Genomic DNA, 16441 nt, shown 5'->3' with positions numbered 1-16441 from the left:
CTTACAATTTCTGTGGGTCAGGAATATAGGTGCAGCTGCGCTGGCCAGGTCTCTTACAAGGCTGCAGTCGAGGTGTTGGCCAGGACTGTGGTTTCATCTCAGGCTCTACTGGAAGGATTTGCTTCTAAGCTCACTCACATGGTTGTTGTCAGGGTTTGGCTCCTCACTGGCTGTTGACCAGAGATGTCAGGTCCTTGCCATGTGGGCCTTTCCCTAGGGCCACCCACAACATGGCTCCTGGCTTTCCCTAGAGTGAAGTCCCTGAGAAAGAGGGAGACCAACACAACAGAAGTCACTTTCTCTGTCAACTAATTTTGGAAACAACTCCCATCACTACTTTTAGGATTGTTAAGTCCAGTCCATACTCCAGGGGAGACAATTAACACAAGGAAGTAGCAGGAGCCGTCTTAGAGGTTGCCCATCACAACTTCCCACTTCCTGGAGCAGTGGTTTTGCTCTGGTGTTGTGGGGATTACAAACAAACGGGGTTCCAGCCTTACCCCAGCAACATGCAACAGCCTCAGCTGGAGCAGCTGGACTTTACAGGTGTTTCATTTATGATTTCTGATGAGTTTTTTAATTGAACAAAGTGCGCCCAGCTGAAAGATATACAAAAACTATGGGTTTAGAGGACTCAGTCTAAACTCTACCAGGCTTTGGCTTTTCATGATCTGGCCCCTGCCTACCAGTTCCGCCTCTTGTTTGACTGCTCCCACATGACTTTCAGGCAAGACAGATCCACACAGCAGCCTTTGCCTTTCTTGCCTTTCTTTCATTATACCCCACCCCAGCTTGTCTGCGTCACCAGTGCCGACACATCCTTCCTAGGAAATGTTTTTAAATGGCTCCAGGCAGACACGTTTCTCCCTCATTCTCCTATAGTGCTTTGTTTAAACCCCTTAATCAAAACAGTTACCTTTTATATTCCTATGGTTGGTTTATGTCTTACTTCGAAATTTTCTCTAGCATCCAGCCGAGGGCCTGGCACATAGAAGACACTCACTAGCTATTTGTGGAGTGGATGAATGAGCCCAGCATTGTGAGCAAGATGCTCTCTGAGTGCACGGGGCCCTGGGTGTGCTTGGAGGGCTGACTGCAGCCTCGCATCTTCACAGTTTGCACATGGAACCTCAGCTGCCTCATTTATAATCCATGAGTCAGTCATTGTATTCCAGATTGTTCTCCACTGTCATTTCAGCCTCTAGCTGCTTCCTAAAATGAGATAAAGCTGAACTATTTTAATTGCTAATCATCAAGAGAAAATATTTTTAAAAAAATGAAAACGGTAGAATGTGTATGTTATCCTACCATTAAAAAGAGCAAGAGTGTTCTTGTTTCAAAATGATGAGAGATCCATTGCTTCCCGAAGTAGGTGCGGACTGTCAAAGTGTAAAATATGGGTTGTGTTGTGTGGAGCACAAAATCGACCTGATCCTACACCTACTACTGTCACATCGCATCACTCAAGAGAAGCTCTCTGCTTATTGGTCCCGATGAGCACGAACACTGAGAGCGTTTACCGAAGCCCACCAGCGGCCAGATCGTTGGGAGGTTAAAGACTGGCCTTTTTGCCTTCCCTTTCTATGTTCAAAACCTACTCTGGAGGTTCATTTTTCCACTAAACATTTTCATAGATAAAAATACTTCTCCAGTTGATAAAACAAATTGGTACAAAACTGCTGCGTTCCTTTCAAAGAGCAGCTGAGGGAGATAATGGCAAATTTTAAAAATTCATATTAAGGTGATCCACAATCCACCACTTAAAAAATACAAGAAATGCAATTTTGGACTGGCTTAGCGTTGTGTGGCTTTCTATTTTGCCTTTGATGGTGGCACAGTGATATGTTTTGTGAGAAAGCTGGCCTTCGTGACGCAATATCAAAAGGTTAGAGGGGGAACCATGAATATTTCTCCACTATGGGTCTGTCATTCATGCAATGTATAAAATACTGCTTTGGCCAGGTGTGGTGGCTCATGCCTGTAATCCCAGCACTTTGGGAGGCCAAGGTGGTGGAGCACAAGGTCAAGAATTTGAGACCAGCCTGGCCAAAACAGAGAAACCCCGTCTCTACTAAAAATACAAAAATTAGACAGACATGGTGGCGGGCGCCTGTAATCCCAGCTACTCAGGAGGCTGAGGCAGGAGAATCGTTTGAACCCAGGAGGCAGATGTTGCAGTGAGCCAATATCGTGCCACTGCTCTCCAGCCTGGGCAACAGAGCGAGACTCCGTCTCAAAAAATTAAATAAATAAATAAATAAATAAATAAATAAATAAAATACCGCTTTGAATTTGTGGTTATTTCAGCCTGGGTGACCTATAGAAGTAAGATATTCAGTAAGATTACAAGCCAGTTTAAGTTAGGCTTCTTTTTAATTTCAAAGACTTCAAAGGAATCTCCTCATGCTTAGGGTCTAAGGTTTGCAAGACAGGAATTTGAAAAACAAATTCCATCCTATTTGTGAATTTTCAGTCATAAATCTTTCAAGGCGTCCATTCAAAACTATTGAGTATCGTCTGTGCACCCCTGCCTCCCGACTTGAGGCACGAAGTGGTAGGTGCAGAGTCCTGAAGTATGGAGGAGAAAGTGAATTAAGAAAAGGCTTCAAGAAGCATTTGAGCCAGAACTTTCAGGAAAGCCAGGATTCCACATGTAAAAGGGGGTGGCCGGGTAATTCAAGGCAGAAAGAACAGGATGAGAGAAGGCATCGAGGCAGGCAGCAGAGGATATTACATATCCAGAAACAAGACAATAATTCAGGGAGGTTCCAGATACGGAGGCGTAGGGAAGAAGAGATGGGGAAGTTGGGAGTGCTTCGTATATCCTACAAAGGACCTTCATTTTTTCAAGTAGGCAATGAGACGCATCAAAGGATTTTAAGCCCAGGCATAATGTGATCAGATTTATATTTTAGGGAGATCTCTTCTCAGCCTCATGAAGGAAGGATTAGAGCAAGGAGAGTCTGTGGACATGGAGGCATTTGAAGGTGCTGGGAAGAGATGGACTCATATTTATTGAGCATCTGCAATCCGCTAGACACAGGGTTTGGCTCTTCAAATATGTTATTGTATTTAATGTTCACAGCAAGTGTATGACGTAGGAATTACAATTCTCATAAGAGATGAGGCTAAATAACTTGCCCCAAATCACCCAACTAGAAGGTGGTCGACCTAAGCTTTGATTCCACTCTGTCTGATTCCAAAGCTGCTGCTCTTTTCTTTTCATTTGAGGGGATGATGAGGGTCTGAATTCTGCCGTCAGCAACACTGAAGAGGCATCCTCCCTCCCAACAGAAGACTCTTAATTTAGTTTCACCTCATTTGGAAGCTTCTCCATCCACTTCATCATTCTAATTGCTTTAATATGACAAATTGACCAATTACTAGCAGGTTATTTATAACCATGGTGGAATTAGTTGCTTAGTTCAATCAAGCAACCAAAAAGTAACTGAATTATAATGACTCGATTTATCAAACTGTTCCAAATGGTTGGTGTGCACATATATAACTCATATTAGCGTTAGACCAATATATGCAACAGAATAGTAGGGGAATATTTGACTATTCACAAATGACAGCTGAACCAAAATAATTCTAATCCCAGCTCTAGAGCCAAGTGGACAAGTATTAACTTTGAACACTAAAAGATGTTCTAGAGAAAGTGCTGGGCTCTTTTTTGTTGATAGAGAAACTGAAGCCTAGAAAGCATGAGGGATTTGCCAAGGTCTCCAAGCCAGAAAATGACGGAGCTTAGACTTGAACTATTTGTATTGTTCTGATGCCATTTTCCTATCATGCTTGCTGCACCATGACATGGAGTCACTTAGCCTCTTGAATCCTCAATTATTTTGTCTACAAGATGAAAGGATTGGTGGATGTATCAGTTAACTTTTGCTGTGTAAGAAACCACCCAGAACCCAGCAGCCTAAAATAATGGCCATTTTATGGAGCTTATGATTCTGTGGTTGATCATGGTGGTTGTCCTGGTCTGGACTGGCTCAGCAGATCTCTGCTGGACTCTCATGCTTCTGTGACCAGCTGGTGGGTCTACATGATCTGCCATAGCCCCATTCATAGTTCTAGTGGTTGACAGACCATTGGCTGGGGATCAGCTGCTCGCCAACTGGAGCACCTCATTCTCCTTCACAAAGCATTTTATCCTTCAGCAGGCTTGCTCAGACTTGTACACGTGGTGGTCTCAGGGTTCCAACACAGAAGGAAAGGGCGAATCCCAATGAGAATGCTCTTTGCAAATCTTTACCATTCTCGCTACTCTTTCATTGGCTAAAGCAAGTCACATGGTGTAGCAGGCAGCTTCTGAAATGGCTCTCAGTGATTCCTGCCTTCTGGCACTCCTGCCCTCATATAATCAATCTTCTCCCCTTGCATGGAGCTGGACCTAGCAACTTGCTTCTAATGAGTAGAATATGACAAACTTGATGGAATATCACTCCTGAGAGTAGGTTATAAAGGATTGTGGTGCTCTCTCTGACTCTTCTTAAAGACATACTTGTTCTGATAAAGCAAGCTGCCACGTGTGAACTCTCCTATGGAGAGGTCCATGGAAATCCAAACAACCGGTGAAAAACAACAGTTCCCTAAGGAACTGAATCTTGCTAACATACAGTGACTCAGTGAGCTTGGAAGCAGACCCTTCCCTGGTTGAACCTTTAGATGGGAAAGCAGCCTTGGCCCATGTTTTCATTGCAGCTTTGTGAGAGACTTAGAAGCCGAGGACCTACTGAAGCTACATCTGGGTTCCTGACTCACAGAAACTGTGTATTCTTTTAATTTGGGAGTGATTTGTTACAGAGCAATAAATAACTAATACATACAGCTAAGCTCAGAGTCAGTGTGGGAGGTGACTATCCAAGGGTACAGTTATAAGAACAGTAATTATATGAATTATTTATACATACTTGCAAACAATTTACCAAAGATGAATCTTTTCCAGCCCTTTAGAACCTGAGATGAAATTATTTTCACTATTTCAACAATTATTTATTCTCTGCGCTAAATATTGAAATCAAGATGGAAATGTTCCTGTCCTCAAAGAGCGTAGTTTGTGTCGGGGAAGGGACATAGGGAAAGACATCAATTGAAGAATTCCTTCTTTAATTTTTGTTTACAATTGGGATAAGTGACCTGAATGGACAGCATGTATAGCTCAGTCTGGACTAGTCAGAGAAAATGGCACTTCAGCTGAAGAGGTAGATGGAGGATGAAGAGCCAGGGACAGGGGAAAATTCCAGGCAGAGGGATTAGTATTCTTTATTTTATTATTATTTTTTTGAGACGGAGCTTTACTCTGTCATCCAGGCAGTGCAGTGGTGCAATCTCAGCTCACTGCAACCTCTGCCTCCCAGGTTCAAGTGGTTCTCCTGCTTCAGCCTCCTGAGTAGCTGGGATTACAGGTGCGCGCTACCACGCCCGGGTAATTTTTGTATTTTTAGTAGAGATGGGTTTTCGCCATATTGGCTGGTCTTGAAATGCTGACCTCAGGTGATCTGCCCGCCTTGGTCTCCCAAAGTGTTGGGATTACAGGCATGAACCACCATGCCCGGCAGGGAGTAGCATTCCTTTTTTTTTTTTTTTTTTTTTTGAGATGGAGTCTCGCTCCGTGGCCCAGGGTGGAGTGCAGCAGTGCGATCTCGACTCACTGCAACCTCCACCTCCCGGGTTTAAGTGATTCTCCTGCCTCAGCCTCCTGAGTAGCTAGGATTACAGGCGTGTGCCACCATGCCCGGCTAATTTTTGTATTTTTAGTAGAGATGGGGTTTCACCATGTTGGCCAGGCTGGTCTCGATCTCTTGACCTCAGGTGATCCATCCGCCTTGGCCTCCCAAAGTGTTGGGATTACAGGCATGAGCCACTGCCCCTGGCCGGGAGTAGCATTCTTAAAGGGGAGCTGGAGAGGTGGTCAGCAGCTATGGGACAAGTTCATATTTATGATCAAATTGTATGCTATTATGCAATAATTATGGTTAGAGTTTTTAAAATTTCCTTTAGAGATATACACCAAAACATTTATGGATGAAACAATTTGATGTTTGAGATTTGCTTAAAAATGATCCAGTGGACAGGTTGGGGGCCTGGATTGGGTGGCGCTGTAGATGAAACAAGATTTTCTAAATGAGTTCATAATCGTTGAAACTGGGTGATGGGTACATGGGTACATGGGGGGTTATCTTCATCTCTCTCTGTTTGTATATTTGGGAAAGTTTCATAATAAAAAATTTAAAAATCATATCCCAACAACACATCCTGAAAGCTGTGTGTATACATTTGAGAGGTCACAGCAATTACCTCCTCCTGCTCTACACCAGACAGTAGAAATCAATAACATCTTTAGGGCAAGGGGATGGAATGAGTTTCATGGTACACAAAATGTAAAGGCTTCTCAACTTCAAATCATGTGTCTAACCTAAAATAAGGTGTTTGGATAATTTATCTTGCCTCCTAGCTAAAGTGCTATATTGCATTCTTTCTGATGCTCATTTTTTACTAGCTGAGATGGTATATTTCATATATTTCATATATTGTGGAATCTTACCACGTGGTTCACCCTGGGGTAAAAGTCAGGGGAAGGATCCCATACAAGTATCAGTTACTGAAATACAGAGAGGATGCTGTCATAATGCCTTCTATGATAGGGGCAGTATTAGAGTGAGTTATAGGTTGGAGAAAGAGAAAAATAGGGTAGAACAGACGGAAAGTCCCCTTTGTTTGAAAAATTGTTGGTTGGCTTGCTGCAGTAATAATGGAGTATGGATTTCTTTGATTAAGATTTCTCTGCCTTTTACTTACGTTATTCTGAGGTAGGTCAGACTGTGAAGTTAACAGCAGGGGTGCATAGATTTTATGTCAGAGATGTATTCCTTTAGGATTTTTTGAGGCGGGGAGCAGTTGGGGTGGAAGCTGATGAGATGATTCTTCATGTTTGCAACAGTTTCAATGTTAGGTTAATGGGGGAATTAGAGTTTCTGATTTTGATTCAGACCTTTCTGGAAAATACTTTTGCTGCCAAATTGAGTCTCTCCCCAATCCCTAATAAATGAAGATTTCACCAGAGTCAGATATATGCAAATTACATTTCCCTTCTCAAGCCAAGGTTAAATAAAAGGGAAAATTATGAAAGATTGCTTCTGGCAGCAAGGATTTTCAGCGCTTGAGGATGAATTTGGTTATTTCAAAACCATGACGAGTCTCTTCTCAGTGCAAAGCAGGAAAGGCATAAAGGAGAAAGTGGACCTGGGCATAAACATGTTCCCACACAGTGTTTGTGCTGAAAGCCTTGTTCCTTGAACAAGCATTCTTCTGTGCTGTGAAAAACGTTTGGCAAATAAGGAGGGGGTGTCCCCTCCTTTTCTGTGTTCAAGGCTGGGTTCTGGCCTTGTTGTAGGGAAACACTAATTCCCAGCATTGCACCCTGGGAGCAAATGGTTTGTTTCCTCTTCACTGAATCCAGCCTGGGGTCGGTTCTCAGCAGCAGAGCCTGGCATGGAAAATCTATTTGGAGCAACTTGTCCCCAGGGGGGAGGAGTGCAAGCCGACTGTGTGGGGAAGCTGCAGCCACCACAGGGTCAGTCACACCTGCTGGCCAGAGCAGGCGCTAACACACAAAGGCAGAGTCCTCCGCATACATGAGCCCCGTTTGTGTGCCCACCCACCCCTATGTACCACACACACCCGATTTGATCCGTATATACCATGCGCACACTCGACATGCCAGATACACGCACTGCACTGCCACACATATACCATACACACACCAAATACTCTATATTACTAAGCATACCCACCCCCACACCACGTGCACAAGCACATGCACGCCCAACTACACACATATACATATTCTGCACACCACACACACTCAACTACACACACACCACCCACACTCCACCTCAGTTATAACATTCATTTCACATACACACGTATACACACACCTCACCAGTCACTTGCATCACGCATACCACCCACCATGTACCATGAACACAGCTAACCACACACAACCACACACGCATACCCACCACACATACTCCAAATAATCATACACACGCATGCAACACACACATCCCATGCACACCAAACTACACATACGCAGACACACACACACATCAGTGCACCCAGCTTGGTTGCTTTCCCGCTCAACGGAGCCGGGGGTGGGAGGAGAAGGGGGAGGGGCTGCAGTCCCGGCGAAGGTTGGGGCGGGCGCGGGAAGGCCCCGACGCGCAGGCCTGGGGTTTGGGGCGAGGCGGGCAGGGGTTGGCGGTGCTGGCCCCTGACGCGCCCTGTGGCCGCGCTGTGGCGGGAGGCCGGCCCTGGGTTGGGGGAGTGCGCGCGTGTGCACGAGCGTGTGCGCGCCTCCCAGGGGCTCCATGCCCAGACACGGGGAGGTGTGTACGAGGGAGCTGTGAGACGCCTGTGGGGAGAGGCTGTGTGTGTGAGATTCTCGCTACGCGATGCACCCGGCCCGGGCCACTAGGAGGTTCGGGTGGGCGTGGGCCAGGTGTGCGCAGCCCTCCGTGGAGCTTGTGGACGCGTGTGTTAGTTCTCGGTGGCCAGTGTCACTCGGGGGGAAGTGCATATGTAGGCTGGCGTGCATGTGAGTACAAAGCGGCCGAGGAGTGTGTGTTCACCACGGCCCTCCGTCGGGGTCTTTCTCCGAGGAAGGAGTGAGTTTGTGAGGAGGACCTCGCTGTGACCGGCGGGGACGCCGACGGCCACGCTCCCCGGCGGGGTGTGTGTGAGGAGGCCGGGCTCGCTGAGAAACGTCGCGCGGGGCCGACCGGCGCGCGCCTGTGCGCGTGCGTGTGCGCGTGGGGCGCGGCGCGCGCCGCGGCGGAGGGAGGGAGGCTGCAGGCCCGGCCCCGGTCGCAGCGCCCGGGGCGGCTCCTCCTCGAGCCTGGGACCGTCGCGCTCCCGCCGCCGCCTCGTGCTGGCGTGACTCCCGGCCCGTGCCGCGCCCTCCCGCGTCCGCAGCCGGCTCGGCTTCCTGCCCACCCAGACGTCGCTTCTCCCGGGCTCCCGGTGTCGGCTCCGCGCGGAGGGAGAGGAAATGAGTGCGGCGGCATCGGCGGCGTCGGAGCGGGGTTGGAAGAGCGAGAAACTAGATGAGGCTCAGGCCTTGGCGCGGAGTTGCGCCGCCCGCAGACCCGACTTCCAGCCGTGCGACGGGCTGTCCATCTGTGCCACGCACAGCCATGGCAAGTGCTTCAAGCTGCACTGGTGCTGTCACCTAGGATGGTGTCACTGTAAGTCGAGCCGCGTCTTCCCGCTTTCCGCCGCGGTCCGGGGGACGCCCGCCGGGCCGTCCGGGGTCGCTGCCGGGACTCTGCGGCCGCGGGGCTCCGGCCTCTGCCGGGGCTGCTCTGCCGCAGGCTGGGGCCGCCGTGGGCTCCGGGCCCGCCGGAGCTTTCCTCGCGCCGGACGGCTCGGGTTGGCGCTGCCTTGGCGACGAGATGAAATCCCGTGGGGCGCCTCGCTTTCTTTAGCTACTTCTACAAAAGGGAGCTCCCTGTCCCGGGGAAGCGGGAATCTGTTTTTTTTTTTTTTGATCAAAGCTTCCAGGCAGTGTTTTGAGAAATGGGAGCGAACCAGCAGAGTTGGTGACAGCCGTTGGGGATGCCTTTTTTCAAGGCTGCTGGTTAAAGATGCTCCTCTTTTTCTTTCTCACTTTTGTCTTCCTGGGCTGCTATTTAAAAGAAGGAGCCCTTGGATATCCAATTGTTTCCCCCTTGATTGTACACAAATTGAGAAAAAGCGCTAATGTGGGAGGAATTGCTTCCAAGAAGTTAATATTAACAGTTTGGAAGGTTGAGCTCCTTAAATACCCAGATGTAGAATTTAAAGCCAAATAAATGAGACTTATAAAATTACAAAATAAAATGAGTGAAAGTAAGCTTAATAGTCTTAAACCGATTTATAAAAGCTAGAACCAAATGGTCTAAACCCTTTCTCTGTGTTTAGCCTCCTGCCTGTGATTTTTAAATAGAGTAAACTTAAGTAGCCATTTAATTAGAATTTCACAATTTGATTAGCTAACAGTATTTGGACTATATCCGATGAATCATTCCTTTTAAGAAATATATTCTAAAGTTAGTTTCCACATACATTTATAATAAAGGGTTTTGGAGTGCTTATTTAGGACATTTTCCAAGTGATCTTAAGTTAAAATGAATTTTTTCTTTGTTGAGAAAAAATAGCTGACAACCAGGAATGCAGTACATAACAAATCCTTATTTACATTAATCGAACATAAATGAATATTTTAAATCGAATTTATGAATTCAAGGATAGAGGATCATTTTCTTTACAAATTCCAGGCACATAGAACAGTATTGATTTTTGGTGTTCCATTTGCTTATGGGCCAGTTTCTTCCTATTTCTCATTATTCCTATTGTGCTCAGATCTGTTCCCTTTTGTTAATATAAAGCATTGCTTCACGGTGGGACAGAGTGCCGAGTTGGAAGTAGCAACTCTAGGAAGCCTGGGATGCTGAAGTGCACAAGTAGAATCTGGACTTTCATTCATTTCGTGGGAAAGTATAGAATCGTTGTGTAAAATGTGAGGAATATTCAAGATAGTCCAGGTTACTATCTGTCTTATTTTGATAGTGTCTTCTCTAAGTACACCGTTACTGATGGGAACCTTGCAGTCTTCTCAGACAGCTTCTCCCTTCATTAGCCTTGACTGCTTCCTTATATGGAGCAGAAATCAGTTACTTTCTAACTTCTTTCTTCTGCTCCTATTTCTGCCTTATGAAATCATATAGAACAATCGAATCCTTTTTTAGATCATGGCTGTTTCAACTCTTCATATATACATTGCTGAATATACATATGAATGTCTTGCACATATGGACTGTCTTCTCTCTGTATCCCTGGCCATTCTCACAATGTCTTTCCTGAAATAGGTTTAACAATAATGTTCATTGAATGACTGAATGAAGCTAGTGATCATCTTTCTCTTAAGACATTGCTTTGTCCTATTTATACATTTCCAGTCCCTTCTGCCTTTCCTTTTATGGAATAGTATTCAGGCTTCTAAGCATCTTGGTGGTTCTCTTCTGAACATGTGCCAAGGTGGTTTTGATCCTTTGAAGACTGTGGCCCCTAGAAAGGTAGACAATATTCCAGTTGTGGTCTGATCCGTCTAGAGTTGAACAAGACCACTACCTCCCATGTTCGAGATACTGCTACTGCTGCAGCTAGCATCACATTAGCTTTTTTGGTATCTTCATCACCTACTGAGCTTGCTGCTGTCAGATTGAACTAAGCTTGCCATCAAAGCCATTGAGCTGTTTTTTTTTTTTTTTTTTTTAACATATGTGACAAGCCACTGTTTGCCCATCTCACAGTTATATATATATTTTTGGACACAGGTACTGATCCCTTAGATATCTTTTCCTATTAAATTTCATTTCATTAGAATTAGCCTAATTTTTTTTGTGTGTGTTTTTAGATCCTGGCTCTTTCTTAATATATTTATAAGATGTTTCTCCTAGGTTCATGTCATCCACATACTGGATACCAACAGTAGTACAGTACATCTTCATTAAAGTTCCTGATAAAATTGTTGAACAAGAGAAAGCCACAGATAGAGTCCTGAAGCTTGCCGGTAGAACCGCCCTTCAGGTTGATAGCAATTCATTAATGAGCACTTGTTAGTTATGATTGTTCAAACAATTACCTGGCCACCTAGTTGCACTGTTATCCATCTTATATTTATCTTGTATATGGATGTAATGAAAACCTGGTCAAATACCTTATTGAAATCCTACCAACACACTGTTTTTACTGCCTCTTTTTGATCTGTGACCTATCTGTACATACACTCTTTTTTTTAAAAAAAAAACCAAGAAATTAGATTAATCTGGTAAAACTCAGGTTGATTCCACAAATGGTTACCATTTTCTTTTCTAAATGGTTAGAAACTGTTTTAAAATAAATAATCTGAATTTAGAAAAGGATTGACGTCAAGTATACTGGACTGTAGTTGGCAGTTGTTTCTGTTTTTTAAAAAATCAGGACTACAGTTATTTGTTCTTTTCCAGTCTTTGGCAGTCCTCCGGTTCTCCACACTTCCTCCACTGGCAGCAGCTCAGTGATCCTGTTCACTAAAAGCTTGACTTCATTTAAAGCAGCTAGGTGCTCTGTTACAATCTCCTCAGTTATCCTGGGAATTAATTCTCTCTACCCTTTTTAGCCCAAAATAAGCAGAGTTAACGTGTTTGAGAAGTTCTCCTTTCTTTTTTGGTATTCATGGAGTTTACAGTATCAGTCCTAAGCAGAATTCCTTTAATTCTGTTGAACATATATTGAACACCTTCTCTTTATGAGACATCATTTTGGAAACTCAGAATACAAATATGAATACAGCTGGACCACAATGGACCCCATATGGACCATTATGGACCCTATATGCAGAGTCTAAGGACACAATCATACTGTATTTCCGGTTTTTTTTTTTTTTTGGAGACAGAGTTTTGCTCTTGTTGCCCAGGCTGGAGTGTAGTGACGTGATCTCTGCTCACTGCAACCTCCACCTCCCAGGTTCAAGCGATTCTCCTGCCTCAGCCTCCCAAGTAGCTGGAATTACAGGCATGCACCACCATGCCTGGCTAATTTTGTATTTTTAGTAGAGACGGGGTTTCACCATGTTGACCAGGCTGGTCTCGAACTCCTGACCTCAGGTGATCCGCTTGCCTTGGCTTCCCAAACTGCTGGGGTTACAGGCATGAGCCACCATGCCCAGCCCATACTGTATTTACTTTTGTAATTCTTTTAAAATCACATATGATAGGAATGAGAAAACTATCAGTTTGTTTGCCAAATCTGAGAATACTAAAATGAGAGGATTATCCTGATGCTTGAGAAAGGTAGATTCAAAACAAGGAAGTTCAGTTTTATGTGGTTGATTTTAATCTTGTGAAATATATAGACTTATAAAATAGAAAAAGCTTAAAAATATGTACAGGTCCATAAAAAACATAAAGCACATATACATTCACAGATTCAGTGCTCGATGCATTATTAAAGGAAATGACTAGTATATTTGGGTAATGGCGCATTTTTGAGGATGTTGCCTGGGAGGAAAGCATCATATGTTCTGTTGGTATCACTGTCAAAAATAGATTATTAAGCTGAATAAACCATGAATCTGAATGTGTAACTTAATTTTTCCCAGTAAGGAGTGATATTGGCTTGAATTAACGAGTGAAGGTTTTCAAGAGGCGTTTTGAGAGAGAAAGAAATACGTGGCTTCGCTAGAGAAGAGGGATGGGAAAGAAATCATATGTAGGTATTGTAAAGTAGACTTTTGTGGCTACTTAGAATACTTAGAAAGAAAAAGAAATTAGATTGGTGGAGGTGGAGATAAGAGTGTATTTGAGAGATATTTGAGGTGAAATCTATAGGGTTGATTAAATTTGGTCGGGAAGGGAGGGGAAGATTATTAAGGTTAACTTCTAGAATTCTGCTTTATGCAGCTGTGGATGGTAGTGCCATTCATTAACAACAAAATACTGGGTAACTAGGATTGGGAGGAAGGTCATGAATCTAGTTTTGGATCTGTAGGGTTTAAGCTGCCTTTGTCCTCACATGGTGATGTCAGTAGGCAATTAGATATAGGGATGTAGAACTCAGAGGAGAGGTCTGGGCTAGAAATAATATGGAAGTAATTTACTTACTTATAGGTTGCAGTTGTAGCTGTGATGAAGCATGAGCACCAAGTGAGAGACTAGCATGAGAAGTAAAGAAAACCATTAAGCTTTCCCTTTACAACACCAGAGTGTTTTCTTTTAGGACATCAGAGTCTGGGTACAAGAGGATAAGCTGGCAGAGGAGTCTAAGAAGAGATGGCTAGAGAAGAAAAATCTGGAAAATATGGTATTGCAGAAGTCAGGGGAAATTAGTGTTTCAAGAAAGAGTATGAAGATGAAACCAGTTTTCAGCAAGCTAATTATTAGATATTGGTAAAATACACAAATAGTGATTTTCATTATTACGGAGAAGAGGGTGAAAGGTTTAGTCTTGCAACAGTGACTTCAGGAATATACTTAATTGAAGCATTAGTCAAAGCTGTTGGAGGCTCTTCAAGGCAAAAAAGAACAGAGCGTTAGGAGCTAAGAATTAGGACACAGATAATTGTTAGTATTTACTGAGTGATTACTTTGTACCAGAATAAGCTTATTATGCTGAGCACTTAATAGCCAATTATGTAATTATGTCCATTTCACAGTTGAGGAAAAAGGCTTAGAGCTTTTCCATGGGCACATAGTAAGGAGTAGAGCCTGGATTCGGATCTAGCTCTGTTCGATTCTACACGCGGACTCAACCATCATTGCACTGTAGAGCAATTTAAAATTAGTGAGCAGAACCAACAGAGGTCAGTTCCATTAAAGCCAATGATGGGGAAAGTTTTTAAGAAATGAGTGGCAAGTTGTATTAATTGCAGTAGTTAAATCCGGAAGAATGAGAACTGTAAACAGGTCACTGTATACGATAGGAAGTGACATTCAAGTTAAGAGTTAAGGAAGAGAAAGTGATTAGAAGGTGACAGGTGGGGCTGAGTGGGTGGATGTGGTATGATGTAGGTGCTACCAGCCAAACTCAGAGTTGGCTTAAGAAAATCACATAAGCTCAATTTTCTGTAGAAGAAATCTTAAAAGATTCTGTTTCAGGTTGAAAGCAGGAAGAGTGGGACTTGATGTAGTCTAATAGGTGGTATTAGCATATCTAAAGAAAGACTGTCACAGCAAAGGTAGATGGGCAGCATAGAAATAGAGACAAATGGGAGTTGGAGAGGGCAGAATTTGGGAGTGCTTTTCAAGACTGTTCAGAGAAGATGTTATGCTGCCTAGAGAGTTTAATATCTCTGGTCCTTATGGCTGCGCTATCCCAGCAAATGTTTGGTTATACATTTGGCTTCCTGTTTATAGATTTTCTGTAGGGAGAGAAGGAGTTGATTAGAGGGTTCAGCTCTCAGGACCTTGGGGCAAATATACTTCTTTTCGTTAGTAAATTAGCATTGTGATTTTGTGTTATTCTATTTGTTCTGTTTTTGTGCTTCTATACAACTCTAGGAAAACTCAAAAAATCAGGTTCTGACTTCCACGGGAAAATGCCACCTGGTTTTCCTAAAGGACTTCTGATTCATATCAATAACAATAGCTACAAAAAACGTGTTTAAGAAGTATACATATGTAACTTACCTGCACATTGTGCACATATACCATAAAACCTAAAGTATAATAATAATAATAATAATAATAATTAAAAAAAAAAGTTTGATAAATGAAAACTAGCAACAACAACAAAAAATAAGGAATGGTAGTTTGGTTGGAAAGGTCAACTAAAGTTTTTTTCTAAGAATGAGGGTTCTGCCGGGCGTGGTGGCTCACGCCTGTAATCCCAGCACTTTGGGAGGCTGAGGCGGGTGGATCACCTGAGGTCAGGAGTTTGAGACCAGCCTGACCAACATGGAGAAACCCCGTCTCTACTAAAAATACAAAAACTAGCTGGGTGTGGTGGCGCATTCCTGTAATCCCAGCTCCTCGGGAGGCTGAGGCAGGAGAATCGCTTGAACTCGGGAGGCGGAGGTTGCAGTGAGCCAAGATCGCGCCATTGCACTCCAGCCTGGGCAACAAGAGCGAAACTCCCTCTCGAAAAGAATGAGAGTTCTAACTTTGTCTAGTGGTTGAAGGAAGAGGATACAGATTTTAAGAGGAGAGGTGTGAGGTGAAGTTCTGAGTGAGTTTCCTCAAAGCTCTTCCAGAGATAGAGAACACTGATAGGTTCTTCCAGAGACAGAGAAAGCTGATAGGTTCTTCCAGAGATAGAGAAAGCTGATAGGTTCTTCCAGAGATAGAGAAAGCAGATAGGTTCTTCCAGAGATAGAGAAAGCTGATAGGTTCTTCCAGAGATAGAGAAAGCAGATAGATTCTTCCAGAGATAGAGAATGCTGATAGGTTCTTCCAGAGATAGAGAACGCTGATAGGTGTCTTTCTATGTAGCTGGTGCTTCAATGATGGATGCATGTAAACTTCAGCAATAACAAATAACACACATCATGGCTATGTGCAGGCACATAACTTTTTGTAATCTTTTTGCATGTGTTTGCTCATTTAAACGTCAGAACAATCTTGGGAAATAGGTACTGTTACTATCCTCATTTTTAAGATTAGGAAATTTGCCCAAGGTCACGTGTAGTACCCCTAGCTGCCTGTGGCAAATGTATATCAAAATCTTACAAACCAGCTGGCAACCAGGGCTGTCGGTTTCTTGGTTCCACTGAAGGTATAGTGAGGATGATTTCAGCTGTTTTAAATTCCTTTTGGAACTAGCATGTTGAGAATGCTTTCTGAGTTTAAGAGAAGGGCAATTATATGCAGTAGGAATATTTTTGGAATGGTTGTGAACTCTATAAAACCATGCTTTA

At 43.8% G+C, this 16441-nt stretch overlaps 1 protein-coding gene across 1 annotated transcript in view; it reads left to right on the top strand.

Moving 5' to 3' along the window:
- The first annotated feature begins 8857 nt into the window (after nt 1-8857).
- The window catches only part of C2H3orf70 (chromosome 2 C3orf70 homolog), an 83417-nt gene continuing 75833 nt past the window's right edge, over nt 8858-16441 (top strand). The window contains exon 1 of the mRNA XM_054553101.2: nt 8858-9254. Within this exon, the coding sequence (XP_054409076.1) occupies nt 9059-9254 (196 nt within the window). The 5' untranslated portion in view covers nt 8858-9058. The remainder of the gene's footprint in view (nt 9255-16441) is intronic.

The sequence above is a fragment of the Pongo abelii genome, chromosome 2 (assembly GCF_028885655.2).
Source record: "Pongo abelii isolate AG06213 chromosome 2, NHGRI_mPonAbe1-v2.0_pri, whole genome shotgun sequence".
Lineage (NCBI taxonomy): Eukaryota > Metazoa > Chordata > Mammalia > Primates > Hominidae > Pongo > Pongo abelii.
This window is presented reverse-complemented; position numbering and strand designations above follow the sequence as displayed.